The following is a 25,076-nucleotide window of genomic DNA, read 5'->3' on the forward strand; positions in this document are numbered from 1 at the left end:
GCGCTGTGCTCTCGCTGTTTATTATAGTTACCAGCACAATTTTTACAACGGTGTGTGAAGTTGGTGAAATGAAGTACAGTGTATCTCCTGGATTAGTCGGTGCTTCCTGCTTCGGCGTGATTCTTTCCAGGCCATCACTAACAAGGGTGGCAAAGTTGTGCTTGTGCCAGAAGCCAAATTTTTTGACACTTTAATTGTGATCAGTACTTGTAGCACTGCAGTGTACCTTGTAACTTTGGAAGCTCGGAAAAGTTGGTACAACATGACCAAATATACAGAGTTGTAGGCACGACGAAAAGAGGCATATTAACACGCGTTTACTCCAAACATCTTTTTGTCACATAATTCAGGCCTCTTTTGTCCCAGCTGTGCTGATTTCACTCCCCAAAATAAGGCACCTGCTGGTCTTTTTATGCACAGAAAGTATGGTGAGGTTTCAAAACATTTCAGGCCGCTGCGCCACAACTGGTGTTCAGCGCGCGTACTACAGTGCACCAGAGTGGAAGATCAAGTGCACTGGGCACCAGTAATCTAGACCCAACAGAACTCTTTTCAAATGAGGGCCTTCAAAGGTATTCCTTCGGCCTATTCTTCTCCCTACAAAAGCCACAGATTCTATGATCTAAATGGGAGCGCAAGCAGCCTTCGTGCAACACTATTTAGACCTTTGCCGACAGAGTCTTCAGCCAGTGCCCACGTTTGAGGACACAGACCCATTCTTCCCTATTGAGCCACAGCAGATCAAACCTGATGGCGTGATATTGGGCGCGCACAGACCTTCCAAAATAAAAAGAAAGAAAGGAGTGCGGTTACAAAAGCCGGCGAATTTAAACGTGCAACACAATCCTCCGAATCCTCGACTCGGAGTGGTTTTGCCTTGCCGCAGGTGCGCCGTAGATAATACAACACGTACCGAACGACAGCCGATGTACCAAGGAGGAGAGTTATCAGCCTGCGCTTACGGCGCGTACAAAAAGCGCGTGCTTTTCAGTGTAAACAATGAAAAGCACAGCCGACCTAAACATGAGTGCCGGCACGGCCGCTTTGCACGGCCGGCATGGTACTTCGTACTAGTTTCGACGATCAACAACGACGACCAAATCCAAGAAATAATAACAAAAAAACAGGTGACGTCACTTCCGTGGGGCGCTCCAGCCAGCCCCGATCGGGCGAGGCTGGAGCACCCCGGGGGAAAGGATCCCCGGGGTGCAGCAGCCTTTGCCAAAAAAAAAACGGGAGGGAAATGGCCGTGAGAAAGAAATGCGAACTTAAAATTTATTTCTCCTAGCTCTGGGCATTAAAGGAGCCTTTGACAATACATCACATCAGGCTATACTCGAAGGACTCCAATTAACTAAAATTTTCTTACCGATCGCACAGCCAACCTCAACCTCGGCCCCATCCGATCCGTCTCCTTTCGTGCCCGACCGCGTGGTACACCCCAGGGGTCAGTCATTTCCCCACTCCTCTTTAATCTTGTCCTGCTACAACTTCCGCCATTTCTACAACAAATTCCACACATACAACACGCACTTTATGCAGACGATCTGACTATTTGGACAACAGGGGGTTCGATTGAGGAACAACAAAACGCCCTCCAAGAAGCCATTAACACCACCGACAACTACCTTACAGTCCGCGGCCTCAATTGTGCACCAGAAAAATCTGCCCTTCTCGTCCTCCAAAAACGCACGCAAGGCCGTAAACGACAACCTCTCCCAGACCCACAATTAAGCCTATATGGCGCTTCCATGCATCCTATACCACCCCTACAATTCGTGTTCTGGGACTTACTATCCAATCAGATGGCGCAGGCATTTCTACTATTCATAAATTACAAGGAACGCTTATTACAAATCACGCACCTCATCAAACGCATTGCTAATCGTCGACAAGGACTGACAGAAAATAACCTCGTGCGCCCCATTCAAGCCCTTCTAATTAGCCGCATCACATACGGAACTCCATATTTGGCTCTCAAAAATAGTGAAACTAAAAAAAATACAAAATACAACGTAGGTGACTTGACGGCGGCGTCGAGGTGACTCGAGGATGTGCGCCGTGAGCAGTTGGGTCGCCTCTTCTACGTGTAGGTGTGCTTTATGGATGTGTAGTGTAGTTTAGATGTTTCTGTGAATGTACTCCAGTTTGCTCTTCCCTCACTGAACCTTTTATGAGAAGGGGAAGTGTTTGTGCCTTTGCCTATGTATGTAAATTTGGTGGGGAAGTGGTCACTACTATATAAGTTTGTGTCCACATGCCACTCAAGAAATGGGAAAAGAACTGCAGAGCCAAGAGCCAAGTCAAGATGTGAATAACTGTTTTGCCCTGTGTTATAATATGTAGCTTGGTTTTTGTTGAAAAGGCATGCTCCCGATGATGTTAGGAATTTTTCGATTAGGCGACCTCGGGCATCTGTGCGGGAATTTTGTGCATTGAGGGTCGCCTAAGACTAAGTACGGTTCAGGTAGTTTATCTATCAGGGCCTCAAAACCAGTGTTCGATAGTTGGTAATCCAGAGGGATGTAGAGGGAGCATACCGTTATTAACCTATTATAAATTATTGTTCGAATCGCGGCAGCTTCCAGCATGGTGTTTAGGTGAATGGTGTGACACGCTAACGATTTTCGGGCTACTATGGCCACACCACCTGAAGAATAAGTGCAAGTGTACCTGTCTTTTCGAAATACGAAGTAGCTATTCAAGAAGTTAGTATGATTACTATTTTGGTGTGTTTCCTAAGACACATGAGACTTGGCTGATGTGAATGAAGTATCTCGTACACATCATCTAGATTGTTGATAAGGCCTCTACAGTTCCATTGAATGATGTTTTCTGTTGCCATTTTTTACATTTAAGAATGACTGGAGTGCGTGTGTGTGTGTGTTCATGTGTTGTCTTTCGTGGCTGTTACTCTGTGATTCGCTGGAGCGAGCCGACCCCGTACTCGCCGAGAAAGCGGCCATTGCCTTGGCGCTTACCCAAACAAGTTTAGACCGTTACCGACTCTCAACAGGCTTGTCGCAACTTTTCCTGCGGTTGAATTCACAAGACTGCGCTTAAAGTACTGCAACAGAAGCCACTAGCGAGACCCGTCAAGATAATCTGGGCGCCTGCGCATATTAGAGTCTCAGGGAATGAGATTGCTCATCTCACAGCTCGAGAATTGACCGGCCGAGTACCTGAAGACGAAGATCTGCGTCCGCTTCCTCTAGTCTTGTATCATGAGATTACCGCGTACTATCGACTACAGCGACAAACGTACGCCCCACCGCACAAACAATTACCCAAGGGCCATCACAAAATGCTTCGCGCCCTGAAAACTAATACTTACCCAGCAGATACCACTACATAGCCCCCACCGTGTATTACCGTTTGTGCCGCTTCTGTTGGGAATCCGGGACACTCTTTCATATAATCGGCGGCTGTACACGAAGCCCACTCGACCCTCCAATCCCTTCCGCACTTATGAGCTTTGGGAGAGCGCCTTGGCCAGCTCTTCCCTCAACGTCCAGCGCAAGTTGGTGAAGAGGGCAAAAGGTGCGGCCCGTGCCAATGGACTCCTGGAATGAGGAGGCCACTCTAAAGTCTTTTTACTAGGAAACAATAAATGTTTAGTCTCTCTCTCTCTCTCTCTCTCTCTCTCTCTCTCTCTCTCTCTCTCTCTCTCTCTCTGGGATTGGGCTTTTTGGGCCTTTCTGTAGGCTTGGACGTCGGAGGCCACTCCTTGCGTTGCGTTGCAGGTAGGAACGGCCCGACATACATCTCCTCGTCAGATGTCAGAGGGGTGCCCGACGGGCCGGGCCCTCTGGACTTGGACCCCCTTCGGGGACCCTTCGCTTGAGCCGCTACCGCCGAGGGCGCAAGAGGTGGCACGGGCGGTGCGGTGGCGGTGGGAGCCGATGCGGGGCCCCCGGTGTCCATCCCCTCGGCACCCTCCAACGCACTGGAGGACGGGGAGGCAGGGGCGGGAGCGGCACCGGTCCCGACGGACGCGGTTGGCACCACAACCGCTGCTGCCTCAGCAAGCGGTGTGGTGATGGGTTGGGATACCTGAGGCAACCCAGCGGGTGGTAGGGGTGGGAGCAGGTCAGACTCGCTGAACTGGGTCCCTGTGGAAACCAGACGCCACTCCGCACCCCGGCGAACTGCGTCGGCGTACCTCCCCAGGGGGAAAGAGGCGAACCCCTTTCGCGCCTCAGGGAAGGTGATGTTCTCGTTGACTTTCAAGGCAATGATCTGTGTCTCCTGTTTGAACTTTTCACAGCTCCTGGAATAGGCAGCGTGCGGTCCCTGGCAGTTCGCACAGGTGAAGTTCTCGGATTCACAATTGTCAGTTGGATGATCTTGTGCTGCACATTTTGCGCACGTCAGTTTACCACGACAAGAGGTTGTGCCGTGCCCAAACCACTGACACTTGGAGCAGCGGCGTGGGTTCGGCACGTAGGGTTGGACCGGACATCTCATGAAGCCTGCGTTGACCGACTCAGGAAGTGTTGAGCGGTCAAACGTCAAGATTATGTCTTTGGTTGGTATTATTTGGTAATTTCGGCGTGTGGTAATTTGCCCCACTGCCGTCACACCCTGATCACGAAGGCCCTCTAGACAGACAAACAGACGAAGAACTTTATTTAGGTTTTGAGGAACTGCCTTAGGCCGCCCATTTAGGGGGAGTCAGTGACAGTCGCGGGCCGCTCCCACGCTGGGACCGGAAGGCCGTGACCCCCCGCCCTCACGCAGGCCCTCTGGACAGCCCGAAGCTGTACCGAAAGGTCGCCGCTCTTAAGGGCTTCCTCCCAGTCCTCTTCTTTGGTGAACTCTGCATCGCGTAACGCAGGACATTGCCAGATCATATGAGCTAGTGAGCAGTGCGCATCTCCGCAGTCCGGACAATGCGGTTCTATGTTTGGCGAGAAGTGGTTAAACCTTCCCCTTGAAGGGAAAGATCCCGTTTGGAGCATCCTGAATGCCGACGATTGCGGTCGAGTGAGGTGAGGGTTAAGAAGCGGAAAAGTTCTCCGAGAAAGTTGATAATGAGTCGTGACCTCGTGGAAGGTGAGGAGCGAGTCCCTGTACCTCCCGGCGACCCTGCCTGCGAATTCGCCGGGACCGCCGCGGTGAGCGAAACCTCGCGCACGGTCATGGGCAAACTCATCAGCGTTGGGAACATCGATGTACGTTGGCCCCCATGTGGGCCGGGAACCATTTTATGGTGTGAAATCCGGCAGCGCCCTCGCTGCCGAGGATGGCCGCTGCCTCTCGCGAGATCGAGCTCGAGGCGAAAGCCCTAGATGCGGACCGCAAATCTCTGAAGATATCTGGACGCAATGGGTCTTTCATTGCTATAGCAATGGCGATTTGCTCAGCCACCGTTGCCGATGCATTTCTAACTGAGGCAGAACATAGGAATTTGCAACTATGGTCGACCGAGACCAGATCGGCTTCAGTTTCACTTATAAGATCCCGATCAGATATCACGCCTTGGCAGCTATTAAGGCTGCGATGAGGCGTGATCTTGATGTCAACATCGACCATGCGCGTTTGTGCGAGGAGGTTAGCGGACTGCTGTTTGTTGTCTACCTCAATCAGGAGTTCTCCCGTTTTCAGTTTTTTAGCCTTGTACGGCTTGCCGACAGGGCTTTCAAGATACTTCGAGATTAGAAACACGGACTGAGAATTGATTGGCTTTGTCTTATCAAGAGATTCTATGGTCAAAAATCGTGAGAAATTATCGGGCTTTGGGAGCGAGATTGATTGAAAAGGAGGAAAAGAAACTTCGGTGCGGCCCCATTTCGTGGACCGATCAGGTTTAGGGGGGGGGGGGGGGGTTAGAAAATGCCATATGCTATAGTATAGAAGCAGGGTACGGGGGTACTTTCTTTGCTCGGGTTACCCTGATACCGAGAAAGGTCCCGGAGCTTCCTGCCTAGTAAACAGACAGGGAGCCCATCCGCAGGAGCTTGACCTGGGCTCCGACGGCCACCGTTTGAGGCCACGGTTGGTTCCAGCTCATGTTTGGGGGCTCGGGGTCCGCGATTTCGCCAATACCGCCACCAAGATTACTCAAGGTGCCCCGTGCGGGGCACCGCAGAATTTACTTGGGCCTGACGTATTCGGGATGTGACAGTGGTGACATGCTGTTACCGTCGCCAACGTCCGTAAGAGCGGCGAAGAAGCGCACAGAACCGCGTCTCCAGATAGCTCTTGTTGGCTTTCGAGCACTCTACCAGGACGCATCTGTTTTAGATGCGAAGTATCTCATGGTCGGGGCTATGTCCCTCCCGTGTCGTTGTCGTTGCGCCGTCCCCCCCCCCCCCCCCCCCCCCTTCCCCCACTGCGCATGCTCGGCTTGCTGAACGCCCGGTCCCTTCTGTGGCTCCTGGAGCGACAGTGTTGTCGGTGTCTTCCTGGGCCGGCACGAGATGAGCACGCTTCCCCTTTAAGGGCTCCTGGAGCGACAGTGTTGCCGGTGTCTTCCTGGGCCGGCACGAGACGAGCACGCTCACGCGCCTTCGACGTTTCATCGTCGTCGGCAGCGGCGTGCTTCGGCGAGTCTCGGCGGGCCGCGATTACAAGCAGCCCATAAACATCCGGGGAAGGTGCATCGACCTCATCTTCAGCAACTTTAGGGTTCATCCACTACAAAAGCCCTTGACTTTACATTTCACAGACCATAAGGCGGTCATAATCAAAGCGGAACGCACACCACAGCTCGACGTCACCTACGTTGAACATGATTATAATAATGCTTAAATAATGACAAACTCATACCACGCACAACGTCTCTCTCTCTCTCTCTCTCTTTAATGCTTCTCCACTCTAACACCCCCCACCCCCCTCCAATAAAATTACACCATCTTCCCGTAGGGGAGCCCTGAGATGTATGCGAAGCAGCCATGGGCTCAACGCAATTTCCCATTTCGTAGTTCTGGTAAGTAAGAAGTGTGGTAGTTACCATGGAAACCAAACGGTAAATATAACGGTAGCTACGTACCTCAACCTCACGGAAACGACGAACTGAAAGCTAATGGGCACTTGAATCGACCATGCCTGCTTCGCATACTACTCAGGGTTCCCCTCGGGGAAGATGGAGTAATTTTTTTGAAATGCTCTAAACGTAGTATCCTCTTACAGACAAAGGCAAAAAGAAGCGAAAGAGAACGGAGGCACTGCATGATCCCCTATCAGTCGCGCAGCGCTCGTCCCGTGCGAGCCGCGAAGAAGCGGCGACAGGCGGCGCAGCGACAATATCGAAGTGTGGCAACGATGACATTAGCTTTGGCCAACACTTATGCCGTCATCGCACATGGGTCACAATCACATGAAACTGTTGACATGGTATAATAGTTTCATGTGCAGATTCATCTGGGTGTCACGAAAATGCTTCTATTCATGCGGCTTCTATGTTTACCAAAGTTTCTTACAACTCGTCGTCAGCCAAACTTCGCACATCGCTGTCAATTCAAGGCGTTGTACACAGCTGCGGTGAGTGGCCATGGGTTCCGAGATCGTTGCGAGCAGCGGCCCTCAAAGTCGTCCAACTCCATGTGCCAGAGCACGACGCAAGGGTTTGAGAGCACCTCTAGCTTCTGGCCGATGGATCGGGGAGTCTCCAGGGCAACCTTGACCGCCTCGTTGATAGAAGCGAACGTGCAGTACTTGACGGGGTCCACCCTTGCGTCGTAAACTTCGCAAACCTCGGAAAAGGAGCGCATTCCCGCTGTCTCAGTGTACTTTGTGGGATCGGCAAGCTTCATCCGAGAGCCGGGCAGTGTGTGATTCTTGTACGACTTGAATGCGCGCACCTGTCCAAAGAGAGAAGTGTTGCTTACGATCAGCGGTGCCACAAAAGTCGCTGAATTTTGAGCCACTGCATTTGGCTTACTTCAGCTATTTTTTATAAGAACATTTGAGTTCCACCAATTTGTCTACTTGCCGTCACAGAGGGTGAAAAATTTGGGTGACGACACCGGTTTTCATGCAGTTTGCGTTTTGTGCTGCCAGGAATAGCACCTGACTCAGTGGGAGTGTTTTCTCTTGTTTGTGCTTGACCCTGTGCGAAAACTCTGATGTGCGATGTGTGCAAACTGACCGTTATGGCGGTTTGAGACGGTACATCTTCTCACTCTTTAGTGTCCAGTGCCAGTCTGTTCTTGGACTCGGATGTAGAACGTTACTCTGCCTGTTCGAGTTGTCATGTTGTCGCATCCCAGTGTGCTGCTTTTCTCTTCTCTAAATTTATTAAACATTTTAATTGTGGCTTCTGGCCCTTGGTCAATCCACTCGCCAGTTTTGCTGCCTTGACGAGGCAAGTCATATTTAGGCACCTCAGGATGTCACTGGCTCGAGAAATTTCCATAATGGGCAAGGGGGACAGGATCTTATGTAAACACTAACGGCTAACTTGCTGTTGTAACCGAAGGTCACCTCTTTGGTAGTTCTTCCGGCTTTTGCTCAGCAATAAATTATTCTTTGTTATTTACAGATATATAATCAAAGCTGGAATTACTTTCACATTTTCTTATGGTTCTTTTTTGCGTGTGATGTAAATGGGAATGTCCCAACGTGCACCATCTTTCCTCTACGGAGCCGAAAGAATACCGACTGAACTTCCACCGAGCATCGCTGGCAAGCTCCAAGCTAACTCCGAGCGAGTTAATGGGGCCTGTGCGGCGCTGCAGCCTTAGTAGAACAGCAAAATATGTCCCAAATGGCCAGCAGAAAAGTGCAGCACTAATAATCTCTAAAGTTTGCCGGTGCCTGTCCCATATATACGCCATGGCGTGCACAAAGAAATGGCTTAGCTTTCACATTCACCCGCAGAAATTATTTGAAAAGCTCTTGTACACTGAGCGAAAGATATAATCAAAACGCTACGGCTTACTGTCTGTGGCTGACGCCATTTTAATGCGTAGCACTTTTTGGCTCATAAACTGGGACTCAATTGAACCAAATTTTAATGCGTAAGCTAGCATTCTTAAGCCACGTCTCCCTGATATCTGTCTGTCTGGAGTACATGACACGACGCGCTCCGTAGGTTTACACGGGTAATACAGGATACGCATATAATGTGACATTTATGTTATAGTGCTGAGTTATGAACATGACTGTGCCATGACATTGACTATGTTCTCACGACTACAACGCGACATTCTGCATAGACCTACGCGGGTGATATGGGGTAAATATGACATTTACGTTATGAGTACTGATTTATGATTATGACTGTTCTGATATGACTTCACATGACTTTGCTATATAACTAACATATGAATATGGCCTATAATTACGGCTAAGGCGTATGATTGGGCTATGCTATGACTCGGGTCATGTATGGCTATGACTAATGAATATGATGGTCAATGACTGCTGGGACTGGGGTAGTATGGGGCTCTGGCGTTCTCAGGGGTGTCCGCTCTCGAAATTTTTGATACCGAGGGGAAGGGCGAGGCGTGGACGAAAACAGATGGAGCCGTTAAGTGCCTATCAGGAAGTATTGGGTAGCGATAATTGTTTTTGTGTCCCAATTTACGCACCAACCGTACGCCGCTTCTATGTGTGCAATCACCATGATTGATCAAAAATTTTTCAATTTCACTGAGAAAAAAAGAACGAAACAATAGGAAATTTATGCAGTGTACAACTTTACCCGGAGTTTATTGTTTTTAATTTGGATAAATTCGTTGCTTTGGCGTTTTATTTATTTATTTGTTACCTTTCACTTTTTTAACGTGCTCTTTTACCCTTTCTTAAGAATGAGAGCCCCCCCCCCCCCCCCTCACACCCCCTTGAAATTAAATCCTGCGCATGCCACTGATATGGCGTATATATGCCATTTACGTTAAGTGCACTGAGGTATAGTTATGACTAATTATGACTCTTCGAGTTCACCGAGTGCGGGAGTGGTTCGCCAACACATTGAATACCTCGAGGTGTGTATGTGAAGATGAGCAAATTCTTCCGCGCAAACTGACAACTCTCACTCTGGAGTTTTACAATTTTTTATCGGCGTTTTTTCATGCTGTGTGAAGCCAGTAGTAACATCTATGTGCCTTGCGCAATATCGAACCTGAAGACGACGTATATACAGCCTGGACTCTCCAAAACTTTTACCACCGGTGGCATGGTTCATGAATGCAAACTCTTCTTAGTGCACTGGTGGCTTCGTGCAGATTTAAGGCACTAAACTACACAAACAAAAATTACAGTAAAATAAATAAGTTAAATACACAATGTTACGGTTACAATGTTCTCCATTCCAAACTTTAAATAAACTGTTTAGGTGTTCTCATTTTGCGATACATTGAGGCAAATAATTTGGCAGATACATGCGTTTATGTGCAGCTACAGACCACTCTTATATGCACCGTGATTAAGAGAACACCGTGAGTAGCGTGCATGGCATGGATAGTGTGTTGTGCCGCACATTGCAAACTGAGCGGTGTGTGGCGCGATTGCTTCGCTAATGAAAAGGGTTGGTCGTGCGTAGGCGCGTTTCACAGCAGTCGCCGCAGACAGACCTCCGTTCGGCTAACGGGCGATGGCGGCTACTCAGGCGCGATCTTTCAGCCTCCGCAAACAGGCCTTCGCAAGCCCCCTTCCACCGCGCGCTCTTTCCTCCCGACGCTTTAGTCGCAATTACTGTCATTAATTCCCATGGGTACCCCAGAACAGTCTCGAAGGCAGGAGAGATAAAAGTAGAAAAAATGTGTGCTGGTCTAGTTTCGATGCTTTATTGAAAGAGAAAGGTGGTGAAAATTACCCAGCCGATAACAGCTTCTCGTGATGAGGGCACATCAGTCTTACCCTGGTATTCGGAGTCCTTCCTGCCCTCGAGCCTCCAATGGAGGAGGCCACTCAAATCGATCTCCCTATGCACAAGCATTGCGGAATCCTCCCCTCAGCCGAGTGGAGGACGGAAATGGAGTGGAGGAAGGACTCAGAATACGTCCTTAGTCTAGGAGGAGGATAGGCAGCGAAGAGGACAGAAAGGGAGAAGAAGAGAAATGATGGATTAAAGGATGGCGGGGCAGTCTGTCTCAGCTAAAATCAGTTGGCACGTGATGTCAGAAGGTTTCGCTACGTGAAACTGAAACCCTCTCGCAATTAAATTTCACGAATCTAATTTGTCATTCGAGAAAAAAACATAAAACACTTCTTCTGAAATTATTAATGCCAATTTAGGTGATTTAAACATTCGTGGTAGATTCTTAGAATTCAAGACTGAATGCTACGAGTTGGCACACGATATGGGGACCGAGACATTCTAACGTGTCGCCCTGGAAGCACAATGTACTATGCATTTGCTATAAATGCTCCATGGAGACAGCTACACGTTTGCTCCTTGTCGACGCATGGTTTCGTTCTTGCGTTGCGGCTAGGAAATGAGTGAATTGTGATGTGTTAGTATTTTCTCTGCGATAGTGCGCAGAAACTAAAAGGTTATCTGTCAAATTAGGTATTCACGAAACGCGATAAATGGCAACGGACTCATCACAAAAACGCGCCAACTAAATATTGGCAAGCCGCTCTTGTTCATCCTTCGCAAAGAGTAATTTGTGGCCATCCGAAACTACATTGCCGCACAGAACGCCACATATACTCATTTTTTTCTTCGTTAGTCTGTAGTCGGCTTTCTTGTTCGACTCAACTTCGAACGTGCCTTGCTGTTTGCAACCAGAGCTGATAAACTTCAACTGAAGCACTTCAGAAGCGTTCGTAATACCACAACATGCTTGTCTTACATGTAGTTGTATCGCCTGCTGAAGATATATAAGAACAGGAGAGGCACATCCTCCGCGAGAGAATATCCAAGAGGACATTTGATGGATGTATCAGATCCCGCCGTATTCTAATTATTAATTAGCATGCATCTGAGCCAGACTGCTGCGTCCCCCTATAAGCATGCGCCACCAGAAACTGACCGTCTTTGGACCTCCGCGCGCGCAAGTGAACCTCATGTCAGCTTCAAATTGTAAGGAAAGATGGCGTGAAGTAAAAAAAAAATAACGTCTGGTTATACCGACCTCGAAGGAAATTGAGAAGCATATCTTCGTCTTCGGGGCGAGCGCTTTCAGAGCGAAGAAGACGGGGGCAACCGCGTGTCCGGGACAGTCGTACCTCAGAGGATCCACATTCTTCATTTTCTCGGACCGCAAGAGCAGAAAGTCGGCAACCGTGCTGGCCGCTCGCAAGTCGAGGCCCTTGCTGATGCTCGCCAGCTCTCCCGGCACCGCAACCGTCAGCACGAAGCGCGACTCGAAGCGGGCCTTCAGGGACCTCAGCAGGGCTGCGTAGTTGCTGGGATCGGATTCGCTGCCGCAGGGCCCTCCCGCGTACGGCCAGTCCACATTGAGGCCGTCGAAGTTGTGGGCGGCGAGCCACCTGTACGCTGCCTCGCTGAACAAGGCCGCCTTGGCGCTGCCCTGGATGTCCTCCGAGAAATCGGCCGTCTCGGGTTCGCTCACGTAAAGGGTGAGGAGGACGCGTAGGTGCGTCCAGATGCGTCGCATGTTGGCGGCTACCGTGAACCCCTGGTAGACTTCGTCGAACAGCTCGTCTCGGCTCACGATGGCGCCGGAGGAGTAGCGGGCCGAGTGGTACAGCAGGTGCGTGCAGAACGAGTAGGGGACCGTGCCGAGCCTGTAGACGACCTTGCGCAGCTCCCGGTAGCCGGTGTTGCGGAATACGCAGAATATGGGCACCTTGCTCGGCTCCACGTCGCGGCGGTGCGGGGCGTGGCGTAGGTGGTGGGGCACGTACCGGAGTTGCTGCTGCTCGTGCGCGCTTTCCTCTTCCGGCTGGTGGCAACTGCCTCCGCCTTGGGCGGCTGGCGTCGAGGCTTTGATCCTTGGGACCAGAACGAAGGACACGACCAGTGCCAGTTGAGTGAGCAGCATGCAGGTCGCCGCGACGGCGATGCATCGCGGGCAGCTGTTGCCGTGCAGCACGTGGTTGGGCGGCGCCGGTGGGGCGGCGGCGACGCTGCGGTACGAGCCGTCTTCGACGCAGAGCTCGCTTGGCTCGGTGCCTCGGAGCTCTGCCCGAGACGGTAACAGGGAAAGCGTATACGATGACATGAGGATGAATATGATGATGATGCTCGTGGAGTAGCCCATGCCCAATTAGGGGATCGGTCATCGAATTAATTAAATTTAAGATGAGTTTGTGCGCCTCCTGCAGCGGAAAGAGGGGGTTGAGAGGAGGCACTATGTGTACGGAGGGGGATGTGTCTCAAGACGTGAATCACGAGGTCGATTTCATTTCACCGCACTTTGGCCCTTTGGCGCACGTTTACAAACCTGGACGCCTAGACGCACGCCTCGTGTGACCCTTTATTGGTTGACCGAGGTTGGCCAGACTTCGTCCGGCGACCACCACGCGTTTCTAGGTCAACTTGCTTGAAAAGTAACCGCATTTCCTGCGTTGTATCAGAAGAATCGTGGGATTAACGAAACGTATTGCAGGCTAAACGGACCTAAAAGATACCAACCAAACCATCCTTATTTTCGAAAAAAAAGGTGTAGGATTGACCTAGGAGGGCATGTTTTAGTAAAATAATCACTGATGTTTTGCACCACATATCAGAACTACTGACACTCTAACCGAGGCCGCTTACGCGAAAACCCACGACTCTAGCCCTACCCACCGAGCCCGTTTAGCAGTTACTTAATAGAATACTAGAGTGTTCCAAGCGAACCAGTTGTGGGGATGCGTGGCCATGTTTGTAAAACATGTCGCACGGGCAGGGGGATAATTTCCCGAGAGCAAGTAAGGTCGGATTCATGCAACCATGTTATCACATAACGTAAGTCGTCCGGAAAATGTGCGCATCTATGTATAGATGGTATTCACTTGAAAGTTTAGCTGTTAATTTCTTCGCTTGGCAACACTGGAAACGGCCGCGGACATGGCCGAAGTGCCGGAGCATCACGGACATGGCGCTGCTTGTGCCACTGCGCCTGCACTCCGCAGAAAAAAAAAAAAAAGAACACCGGCGTGCTCCGTCTGCTCTGTTTCAAACCGATTCTACATGGCGGTAACAACAAGAAGTTATTAATCGCACTCACATTGGAGTCGAGGCATTATTACTTTGCGTTCGGTGGGGTAGAGTTTGGAACGTTCAACACAAATCATGTGCTTAGCACGGACAAGGACCGCCATCCCGCGGAGCCCGACGTAACCAGTGGCGGCGCACTCACATCGTTGCCTGCACGCGTGCCGAGGCTATGTGCAACCTATACGAACGTCGTTGCGTCCATTAAAGTGACGAGTCGGGGGGAACGATCCTCCACGGCGTTTCTCTTGGTTGTCCACCCCACCAGAAATAATTGGGGCACTTTCGCACTAGTGGCAGAAAGGCTGGGCAAACAGCGAAGCTGGCGGCCCCACCTGGCTTATTCTTGGTTCGGCTAAGTTTATGCGTGGTTATGCTTGGAGACTCGGCCGAGTTTTCGGCGTGATGTCGTCGTTAGCCACCCAAAGAACAATGAACTCTGGGTCATTAAAGTATGGGCACGCTTCACCGCGTGCCCACTGGCTTTGCGGTGAAGCTCCAAGAGTAGCGGAGGGTGTAGCGGGACCAGCGTTTGTTCAATTTTTTTTAACTTGTTCGGTGGCCACCATTCGGCTTGTGTGTTCTGGCGTGTGAGACGCTAATTGAGAAGTTGATTAACGTTATCGCTTCTCGGCGTTTTGGCTTCTTTAATTTTGACATAAATTGTTCTCTCTGCAGCGTCAAAACTGCAGCATTCGTCGCAACAAGCGATAGAGCGAGCCACCCCGCGACGCGTTTCCAAAGCCGTGCTTGTACCAGTTCTACGCGCCTCAGACAGGTGGCAACACGAATTCCGCCCGAGAGCGGCGAGGTTTTCGTGCGCACGTTCGCCGGCCCAAACACCAGCTTATACAGCATCGCTGTTAATAACGTTTTATGGTATGAAGTTGAAATGCTATGAGAATGAGGGTTTAGAGGAGAGTGCGCACAAATCCTCCTCCGACAGCACCACCAGGGGCGGGGGTGTCAGAAGGGCACCTCACTCCAGAGTTAAAGGCGTGGAATATCTTTATTTTTGTGGGGAAGCACTGTACTGCGCTAGGCGTATTGCGCTGATATAGAAACTCAATAACGTGGTGAAGCCTCTTCCTTGAAGCCACCCGTATTTTCCGGTTCATTAGCGTCTCGTTTGTTACCCCGGTCGACAACGAAAAACAGTTTGACCCGCTGTACAGAGGCATCGTTCTCTAGTGCGCTCCCAAGAAGGCAGTGCCCAAGCGCCAGACAAGTAAAAGCCATGCAATTTTAAAAACCATATCTGTTGCCAATAGCGTCTCGTTCATTACCCGGGCCTGCGCGAGATTGAGGCAACGTATTGCACTCAGACTTATTTTGGTAATCGAACGTACCCCTATATACATGTTTTATACGCATCTTGGGGAATGTTGGTTCCCCCATGAATATTTTCTTCACGGCGAAGGTAACTGTCTCGAGTCACGTATACGTACCCGGTACGTTTTAAGACATGTGCTACTGAAATTTTTGTGAGAATGTTGTCGGCTGGTCTGGACATGCGCTTCTTAGACATAAGTTTTTATTCTGTTCGGCTAAGAACAAAGTACCGGAACTTGTGTATGGACGGTCGAAACATTCTGAAATTATTCAACGACTCTCACCTTTCCGCACCCCATTTTTCTTCAAACCTTTGTGATGAAATAAACTTTGGTACATACGCCGAGCTGTCGAAGATGAAGATGAATGCAGGAACGAATTCACGCAGCTCTGTGCGAAGGAAGGATGAAGACTGGAGAAGGCACCTGTGGCTCGCATTCAGCCGCAGTGCTGACCAGCCAAGAGAAGCACAGGATTTCTCTATGTCGTTTATTCAACAACGTTTTGTCGGAAAATGGTGTGTTATTTCCGAAATTAATAGAAATTGTAACTTGGAAGTTATATCTATAAGTATATAATAATGTGTTGTACGGCGGACCTTGGTTATAATAGAGTATATCTGAGTTGGCATTTCTCTCATTCATGCATGAAGCATTTAACTAACAACTCCAGCGCGGTTGAAGCCTGCGTTTGAGTGGCTCAAGACCCGATTTTCGCAGCATGTCTCTGTATCGGAACCGCAGGTTTGAATGATTGCACTGGTGACCATGCTCAAGGGTTGCAAAAATGCGTGGTGACGTCACACTTGACGCATCGCAGCCGCTGGCGGATGCACGCGTCAAGCGGGGGTTTAGGTATGACATTCTCGCCAAGTTTCCGAGTTCGGTACTACTGAGTGGACCTTGATAGATCAAGATCGCCTGTATTCACATTTTCGGAAAAGTATCAGCGTATATGTATACTTTGAGCAGATTTAGCTCCTGTTGCTGATTATATGGGTTAGTGGTAGTTTATTATGACTTTGCGGTGGGTTCCGCAACAGCACGTGGTGCTGCTGGGTCTCATATATCTTTTTTTGGCACTTGATAAACGTTGACACTTAAATTCCAATGGAAACGGTTGGGATATACCCCCACGCCCGCTTTTAGGCGCGTTACTCATTACATTATAGGCGTATGAGGTACACGCATTGCCGTAAGCGGCAGGTGCTCGATTTAAGCGGATTTCTTTGAGCCGCCACTAGGTAACAATGTAGTATACCAGGCACGGTAATAAATCGCCGTGCAATAAAAACAAAACAAAATGCAAAAGACGTTCAATACTAGCATCATTGAACCGTTTTGTTGAAATGATGGTCTAACACGTCGACTTTTGCACTCAGCTGGGGTATGAAGCGCGCCATAGTAGAGGACTATGCATTTGTTTTGCGCGCCTGGGGAAATCTTGTGAGAAACTGTCGCCGCTGCTGGGGAATCGAACCCGAAACCTCGCGCTCAGCGGTGCACGACCGTTGCACCACCGCGGCGAGTACGAAACTGCTCAGCGCAAGTACAGCTCGTGTGGTGCGTTTTCCCAGACGGAGACCGCGTAGGCACCCGCACCGCTCTATCCTCAACACTGTCCACGGCTTCGTGTACCTTCGTGGCGGAAAAAAAAAGAAGAAAAATGAACGGGCAGGCGGTGCTTTTTACGACCTTTCAACAACACACACACAAGCGGGATCGGTTGTGGACCGCTAAGCTATAGCAGAAGCTTCTAAAATAAACGCCAAACTGAAAGTGCCCCAAATCCTACAGCTTGCGCCAGTTTTGTTTATTCAATGAATTTTCGAATTAAGTGCGCCTGCGTGACGTCTACTCCTCACCTAGCTGAAAAAAAAGGAAAGAAATGTAGGAGAACAAAATACATCCTTCTGTAAAGCTTGTGGGAAAATTACGCCTCAGCGTCTAGTGGCGCCCGAGAAAGGAGACGCAAAACCAGGCATCCATGACAGCGAGCGTTATGTACTTTCAAGTTCACGAATCACAAAATCCCAGCACACGCTGCGTGCTGCACGTACAGACTTTGTCGAAATTTTCTAGGCCATGCCAAAAGTGTGTGGGGCACAAGAAATTCGAAGTACAAGCTTATACCCTTTGAACGATGACAAAACGTCTTGTTCAAGAAAGCGGGAGCAAGCACCTTTCTTTCTCAATGTCAAAACCAATTTTGGCCACACTTAAAGTTTAAGAATTTACATTGACTTCTTTCAGGCGCAGAACCCTTTGGCGCTGCTTAGAATTTTTTTACAAAGACTGTACATCCCTGGTTCATCGTCAACTTTGTTGCGTGGCTCATTCGAACCGCGTGACAGTTCCGCGGGAGGTTCAAACACGAATGACAACAAAGCTCACAACGCCGCCTACTCACGCTGTTATTTTTGTCACTCTGCAGGTCACCATCACTCGCTTTGGATTTGCCGCGCCTCTCTTCCCTTTCCGCGACCCATGACAGCAACAACAAGCTTCAAGTGCTGAAACCCTATTCCCAATCTGTATTCAACTGTTATTTACCCCGGCAACACTAAGAAAGGCGATTCCCGGCTGCGGCGGCCGCTTTCCTGATGGAAGCGAAAACACCTGTGTGTTCGATATTTTGGCGCACGTTAAAGATCTCCAGCTGGTAAAAATTAATCCGGAGCCCTCCACTACGGCGCGCCTCATCGCCTGTATAGCGTCGGCGCATTAAACCACACAATCAATCAATCAAACAGCAAGAAAGGAAAAGAAAAGTAACTTGTCAAGCGTCGTGGCCACTTCCATATAGCCTTCAAACGTGCTGGAGTCATTCGGTAAAGTGGAGGAGGTAGGGGGCATTCGGGTGGCACGCATGCGCGGTGGAGGGCCTGATGGTGTCGCGCCCGTCTCACAGGCGTCGCCGCGGGGGAAGAAAAATACGCGCAGCAGCTTCCAACGATGCGCGAGTGTGTGCGCCTCGCAAATGCTTCATTTCAAAGATGCCTAAAGTGTATTATAGCTTGAACGATGGGCTCAGCACAACGTACGCTGCTGCGCACAACACAACAACTTGCGCCATCTTTCTGCCCCTGCTTTGGCCTCCGTCTCGTAGCATCCCTGAAATGCCCTGTCAACGCTCTGAGTGGGCCGCGTTAGCCACTGACGCTGTTCCAATCGAGATATGTACAGCGCTTGCTCATTTTTCTTCTTTACTTGTTCTCTCAGCAGTCTTCAGGGTATGACAGCGCTGACTGTGTGGGTGCTTCGCGTGAAGTGCTTTCTTGCTTAACGAAGAAATGAACGCGGTCTTGAGGATGCTTTGGCACAATTCAGGTCTGAAAGCAGAAAGAAAGAAAAGAATGATAACGTTAAACTTACCGAGGAATGGCGAAAAATTTATGACGCAAAAAAATGACGCAACACAAGCCAACACAATCCACTTCAATCCAATCCAATCCAATCCAATCCAATCGAATCCAATCCAATGCCCCTCGCGAGAGAGTGTTCGCTATCGGAGAGGAGAGGGGGTGAGCGGCGGAGAGCGCAACTCGCGCGGCGAGGAGAATGGGGGAGGTGTGTGGACGGACAACAACGCCGTATGGAGGGACAAGGCGAGTGAATGAGATGCAGTCGCATCTAAAACGGGATCATCTGGAATGTTAATGTGAACACGCCGTAGAATAATAAAAATCGGGCACCCCTCCGTCTAACGACGACGATGGTTGGTGGTGGTGGTGGCCCGAAAAATGGCGCATACCCACTTAGGGGGATTGGCCAAGAAGAGTTATGTTACAATCAATTATGCGAGGCAAAATAATGGAGCAGAAGAGAGAATTTGGTCTAGGTTAATGGGTGAGAGAGAAAAACACGAAAAAAAAAAGAAAACAACAGAGAGAAGAGTCGGAAAACTATAGTAAAAGTCAGCCTAATCGGAACGTTTTTAACACTGCAAACGAGCTGTCTCCGAAATGAAGGAGTAGATGGCATTCCACACGTCCTTACGGCATCGACCCAGCCTAGTCCCCCAAACGAGAAAAGCACCGGTACAGTCAAAGGCAGTCCAAGACGTAGCAGGGGAATCTCCAGTAGCCTTTTCCGATGGTTAGAAAATCGGCGGCAAAAAAGAAAGAAATGCTCTTCGGATTCAATTTCTTGGCAAAAGTGGCACAAGGGGGAGGTTATCAGATTTGCCCTATTTAAGTACCGATTAAGTGGCGGCACACCACAACGAAAAGAAGTAGCAATACTTCGCACAAGCGAGTTTGGCATAAACTTCTCTTCCAGCGGTACCTGAGGTGTTCCAGTTCAGGAGAAGTGTTCAGACCATGATCGGAGGCATCTTGATTGAGCAGGTATTGGCGATAACGTGCCAACAACACGCAAGAAAATGGGGGGAGAACCTCGACGATCGGTAAAGCCAATGCTGTTTTAGCTAATGGTTGAACGCGAAGCTTTCTCGTGACGGATCATCGTCGTCTTTACGCGGTGGGGAGCAGGATTCTTCTGTCTGATTTTGCACGTCCATGCACCAAATCCAAACCACTTCGACCATGTCTCAATTGACCAATCGGATAGACGCCGGCTTCACAACGCAAGGGACCCAGGTTCAACTTCGGCCACCGGAAGCGTTTTTGTCTTTTACTTCACCCGTTTTCGCGTTACAGACGCCATAAGTCAGAACACCAAAGCTTCGCTTTAATGGTGCTATGCTATGTGAAACACGAATATTTGACACATTTCGAAATACTCTACAAATTCGCCTATCTCCAGTGCACGAGCGACTTCATGTTAATTTATGGCATCACCTCTGCGCACTTCGCCGATGTCACTCAAAGATAAAAAAAAAAAGGTAAGTAACAAGAGAAACTATACGCACTGCCTTTTTACGGTATGACTGACAAGTTTGCTGTTTATGGGGATAAAAAAAAATGAAGGAAGCTCACACTAACGCGTAAGAATTTAAGGTAGCGAAGCTGTACGCAACCTTCTCGACCATCACGGTGGGTCCACGATTGCAGCCGATTTGCTTCTTCTTCGCTGCTGCAACGACCTATACTCCATAACTGTTACAAAAAGTGTGAGCGTCCTTCATTTTTTTGGAAGTGATAATTATTGGACGTAGCCTTAGAGGGGCATACGCTATGACGTGTCTTTATCGTTCCGAGCAAGTGTTGACACGATTACGGCGAACGCTGGAATTTTTTTTTTTTGGCCAATCTTGGCCAATCTCTCTAAGTGGGTATGCTTGGCTTCACAAAAGTGCTCCGGGGACGTTGGGTGGTCGCCGCGAAACATGCACGCACGAGCGCTCGGCATTTTCTTTTTTTTTTTTTTTTACTTAACTACCCCCAATGCGGTGAGCTTAACACCACAACTCATCTCGTCTGGACGTGCCCCACCAACCCTCCACCACCAAGATCCCCTACCCTTGAGCAGTGGCAGGGCGCGTTGCAGAGCTGCCAGCTCGAAGACCAGGAGGCCCTGACCTCTCGGGCGAGGATGGCAGCCGCGGCACGCGGCCTACCGGACTAAGATGACCGCCCACAGCTCTTAACTCTTTTTCTCCCCTACCCCGTCCCCGTTGTTTCAATAAACGTTCTCTCTCTCTCTCTCTCTCTCTCTCTCTCTCTCTCTCTCTCTCTCTCTCTCTCTCTCTCTATCTCTCTCTCTCTCTCTCTCTCTCTCTCTCTCTCTCTCTCTCTCTCTCTCTCTCTCTCTCTCTCTCTCTCTCTCTCTCTCTGCCGGGTGGCGTGTTTCCAAACGCTTCGCTGCACAGAGCCCCCACGTGGCATGTGTGATGTCACTGCGCGCGCTATTCTTTTGCTCGCCTGGTAATACGAGCCCACCGTTCGGGGCTGTGGCTTCGATGTAGAGTACTGAGTACTGGCTCTGACGGCTTGGGTTCTAACCCAGCAGTACTGCTTCTTAGTTTCTTTTATTTTTCTTAATTTTTTTCCTAATTATTTTCCTAAATTTAATTTTTCTTCTAAACTCAAATCTACGCTTTGTTTTTGTTAGTAATGGCGATTTGGTATGTTTTAGGTCACTTTAGGTTTGGGGCGCAGCCAATCAGCCAATGACCACGTTCAATTACCGTTCATCGCGCGAACAGACATTTCACGGGGGTGCTCTGTGCAGCGAGGTGTTTGGCAATACGCTGCCGGGTGGTCGCCGCAATCTTGGCCAATCTCCTCGAGTGGGTATGCTTGGCTTGATAAACGTGCGTCGGGGACGCTGGGCGTTCACCCCGAGCCACGCACGCACAAGCGCGCGGCATTTTCTTGTTTTTTTTAACTGTGGACACCGTACACTAACGATTTGCTCAAGAGCTTCGCTGTTAAAAGTTACTAAAGTACAATTTCAGCTGCCAGTAGTTTCACAGTTGCAAGCATTGAGACATAAAAACATGTGGGCATTCTCGCTATGCAGAATGTATCACACCACAAAGCATTGACTTGTTTTCGACGCTTTCTATATATTTTTTGCACTTGGCGATTAGCTCACACATGTCGACCCGTTATGAACGTGCAAGAAATCACTCAACGATAGACCACAACCTGCCAGCGTGCATTAAACCAAGGTACACTTGGCATCGTTTAATGGCGTGGTGATCGAGCCAAGGAAAGGATAAAAATGACGCCTATACTTACATAATTTAAGCTAACATTTTCATCAGACTTTTATCCACCGGTCGATTGAGTACTCCATCGATGCCAGCCACCTGAAAAACAAAGAACAAAACGGAAAGAAACAAGTCGTATAATGACGCCGTTATTGGAATTTTTTTTCAGTTACCTTTCGCCAAAGCTATATTTAAAGAGTTCTACTACTTCGGGTTTAACGCTGTGAACCTGGCCTATGAGGAACTCTGACGGTTCACGTGGACCGGTGTTGCGTACCGGCGTACCGAAGTTTCGGACGTACAGGTGCCGTCAAAAGTAAACGGTACAAGGATTTGTGAATATAACGAAATATTTATCTTACTGGCTTCATGTCAGCCATTATCGGTTTACGGGAAGCTTTTTCTCTTAGGAGGGATTCCAGTAGACGCGCACCAATGCAGCCAGGCACTTTTTTTGGAAAACGGAATCCCTGTAAATTTGCGAGACCATGTTCCAATTACTTTTGACGGCACCTGTACACAGCTCCATGGCGAAAAAAAAAAGTGCACTAACGAGTCGGATTTGGGATTGCCTGATATGGCGGCGAAAATGCCTTAGGGAGTAAAACTGCTCCGCCGTACATCCGCTATTTGAGACATTCGCGTGATCTCCGCACCGCCACCCTCAGCGAAGAATAAACGGGGAATTGACCATATGAGGACGAATGCACTCCACGAGATTACTTTTTGCATCGGGGGAATCAAGATATAGGCAAGATCACTATTACCGGGAGTTTTTGAGGTAATTAATCATTTCTCCAGCCTCCTAAGTAACCGGGAACGTCTTTCTTTTGTTTTAGGAGCTCTTTATGCAGTGATTAATTCTCCGTCAAAAAACGGAGCAATTTTTCAGCGAAAAGAACGGCTGGAAAGCGCCGCAGACGTTCTTTGATGCGCTCTCTGTAGCCCTTTGCTTTACACGTTAGATGCTTCTTCAAGATGGAGATCACGACCTTAAGAGTTGTGGAAGCGCAGCCCGATGACAGGCTGCTGTGTGATTGATGAAAAAGTAATGCTACAAGCCTGATGGTGGCAGCGTACGTTCGATCGGTGCGCCTGACGACTACACGTTACTTCGCCACCCTGGCCACTATTTCGTACGCTCACCGCGCACCGTACAGCGAAGAATGAGGCCGTCCATAGTCGGGTACAAGTTAAGAATGGCAACATGTCATGTACTATCTCACTTCTCCGAAGCGACGAAGCCGTGACGACAACGCGCGGGACCTTTGAAAATAGATTGCGCTCTATGCGTGAGATCTGCTTTTCTCACCGATTTTGACTTTAAACGTCGGCACGCGCAAGAACGTCAAATGGGACATGAAGGCAAAACACGAGTTTAGTCGATTAATAAGGCTGATTTGTCCCGATAATAATTATGACAATTTTACCGCAAATGTCAAAGAAATAACTGAGGTATCAAAGGGACCCAGCAACACTTTTTTTCAACTTTTTTCGAAATCTTAAATGCTTGCAGAATGCAGTCACCCAACACACCCAGTACTTGGATTAGGGGGTCGCAAAGTACCTCAGCCAAAAATTACTGCTCTATGCCCATCAGATAACTTGTAAACTCGCTCAAAAGATTTTTCCCTCTTTCCCCGTCTTGACGTCCTTCGACGGCTCGAATTACGTCACTAAGGCCATGTAGTGACTGTCGGCCGGTTTTGTTTTAGTTGCAGCAATGAACGCTTTTCGATAGCAACTTCAGAAATAAAGCCACAAAAACAAAGCAGAAACGGAAGGCGTATCTGCTGCGACGAGCAAATCACGCAGTGCCGCTCCGTGCTGGTGGTGAGTATAGCTTTCGCAGTGGTTCTAGACGCGAAAAAAAGAGTGAAAGCGCTTAACGAAAGTGTTGCAGGGTCCCTTTAAAGCAAACATGTGAACCAGCGACGACTACCCAGCCACTTTACGGCGAGTACTCTATGACGTCACAAAATTTTGTTTGCGCGATTGGCGTCCGCAGGACTACGCCACCGCCAAGAAACATGAATGGGCGATTGTAGTCGTGTCTCTACTTCCGTTTCATCGTATCACTTGAATGATAAAGTGGAGTTAAAGGGACCCTGCAACACTTCCGATAATCGCTTCCACTCTTTCCTTCGCGTCTGGAACCACGGCGAAAGCTATAGTTATCGCCAGCACGCAGCAGCACTGCGTGATTTGGTCATCGCACCAGATACGCCTTCCGTTTCTGCTTTGTTTTTGTGGCTTTTTTTAAAGTTTCTATCGAAAAGCGTTCATTGCCAGTAGCCACTACATGATCTTAGTGACGTAATTCGAGCCGTCGAAGAAGAACGCCAAGACCGGGAAAGAGAGAAAAATCTTTTGAGCGAGTTTACAAGTTATCTGATGGGCATAGAGCCGTAATGTTTGGGTGATGTACTTTGCGACCCCGTAATCTAAGTACTGGGTGTGTTGGGTGACTACGTTCTGCAAGCATTTAAGATATCAAAAAAAGTTGAAAAAAAGTGTTGCAGGGTTCTTTTAACACACCGATAACCATGTTTTTAGTGCTGGTCCATAATGCGCCACTCCTGTCCATACTGCGTTATTGCAGCGCAAAATTTGAATGTCTTTCGATATTTCTTACGTTCATCTGGTTAAAAAACGCTTTTCGTGGCTGGAATGAAGCTATAGACCTTTTTAACTTCTTCTTCCTGAAAGCTGCCGTTTTATCAGCGGGCTGTGTTACCGGCCCTACAATTGGCGCAGTCGACAGGAAGATCTAACTGCGCATGCGCAGCACAGCCCGGGAAATATCCTGATCTTATGAAAGATTAGCGGATGAAAAGGTTTATAGGTGAGCTACCAAACGCAAGTTCTTTCAAACTGGGCAAAGTATTATTCTGTCTTGGCCCCCTTAAGCGGGGGACGAGGTGGCCGTCTACCTTTTCTTCTCGTTCTCGGTGTCGGCCAGAAAGCGCAGGTGTCGCATCAGGGGCTCCGGAGGTATGGCCTCGAACGTGTTCTTCTTTCCCGTCATGGAACAGCTCTGCACGCGGTACCCGTGCAGCAAAAACGCACC

General features: G+C 49.2%; 2 protein-coding genes across 3 annotated transcripts in view; both read right to left on the reverse strand.

Moving 5' to 3' along the window:
* Nucleotides 1-7,457: 7,457 nt before the first annotated feature.
* On the reverse strand, nt 7,458-12,512 carry LOC144152553 (putative chitinase 2). Its single transcript, XM_077683851.1, has 2 exons — nt 12,027-12,512; nt 7,458-7,805 (listed from the first exon to the last, which is right to left on the reverse strand). The coding sequence occupies exons 1-2, from the start codon at nt 12,510-12,512 to the stop codon at nt 7,458-7,460; spliced, it is 834 nt and encodes a 277-aa protein (XP_077539977.1).
* A 3,343-nt stretch (nt 12,513-15,855) lies between these two features.
* Nucleotides 15,856-25,076, reverse strand: part of LOC144153792 (uncharacterized) — a 176,349-nt gene continuing 167,128 nt past the window's right edge. For both annotated transcript variants that reach the window (XM_077685522.1, XM_077685523.1), the window contains exons 12-14: nt 24,940-25,075; nt 22,035-22,105; nt 15,856-18,719 (exon numbers count right to left, since the gene is read on the reverse strand). In XM_077685522.1, the coding sequence (XP_077541648.1) occupies nt 22,057-22,105; nt 24,940-25,075 (185 nt within the window). In that variant the 3' untranslated portion in view covers nt 15,856-18,719; nt 22,035-22,056. The remainder of the gene's footprint in view (nt 18,720-22,034; nt 22,106-24,939; nt 25,076) is intronic.

This window comes from Haemaphysalis longicornis, unplaced genomic scaffold (genome assembly GCF_048455015.1).
Source record: "Haemaphysalis longicornis isolate Haplotype H1 unplaced genomic scaffold, Haemaphysalis longicornis Haplotype H1 scaffold_9, whole genome shotgun sequence".
Classification (NCBI taxonomy): Eukaryota; Metazoa; Arthropoda; class Arachnida; order Ixodida; family Ixodidae; genus Haemaphysalis; species Haemaphysalis longicornis.

Coding starts and splice junctions, on each gene's coding strand:
- LOC144152553 (XM_077683851.1), bottom strand. CDS start 12,512: ATGCGACGCATCTGGACGCACCTACGCGTCCTCCTCACCCTTTACGTG. Junction 7,806..12,026: donor GCTTCTCAATTTCCTTCGAG/GTCGGTATAACC, acceptor CTCTTTGGACAG/GTGCGCGCATTCAAGTCGTA.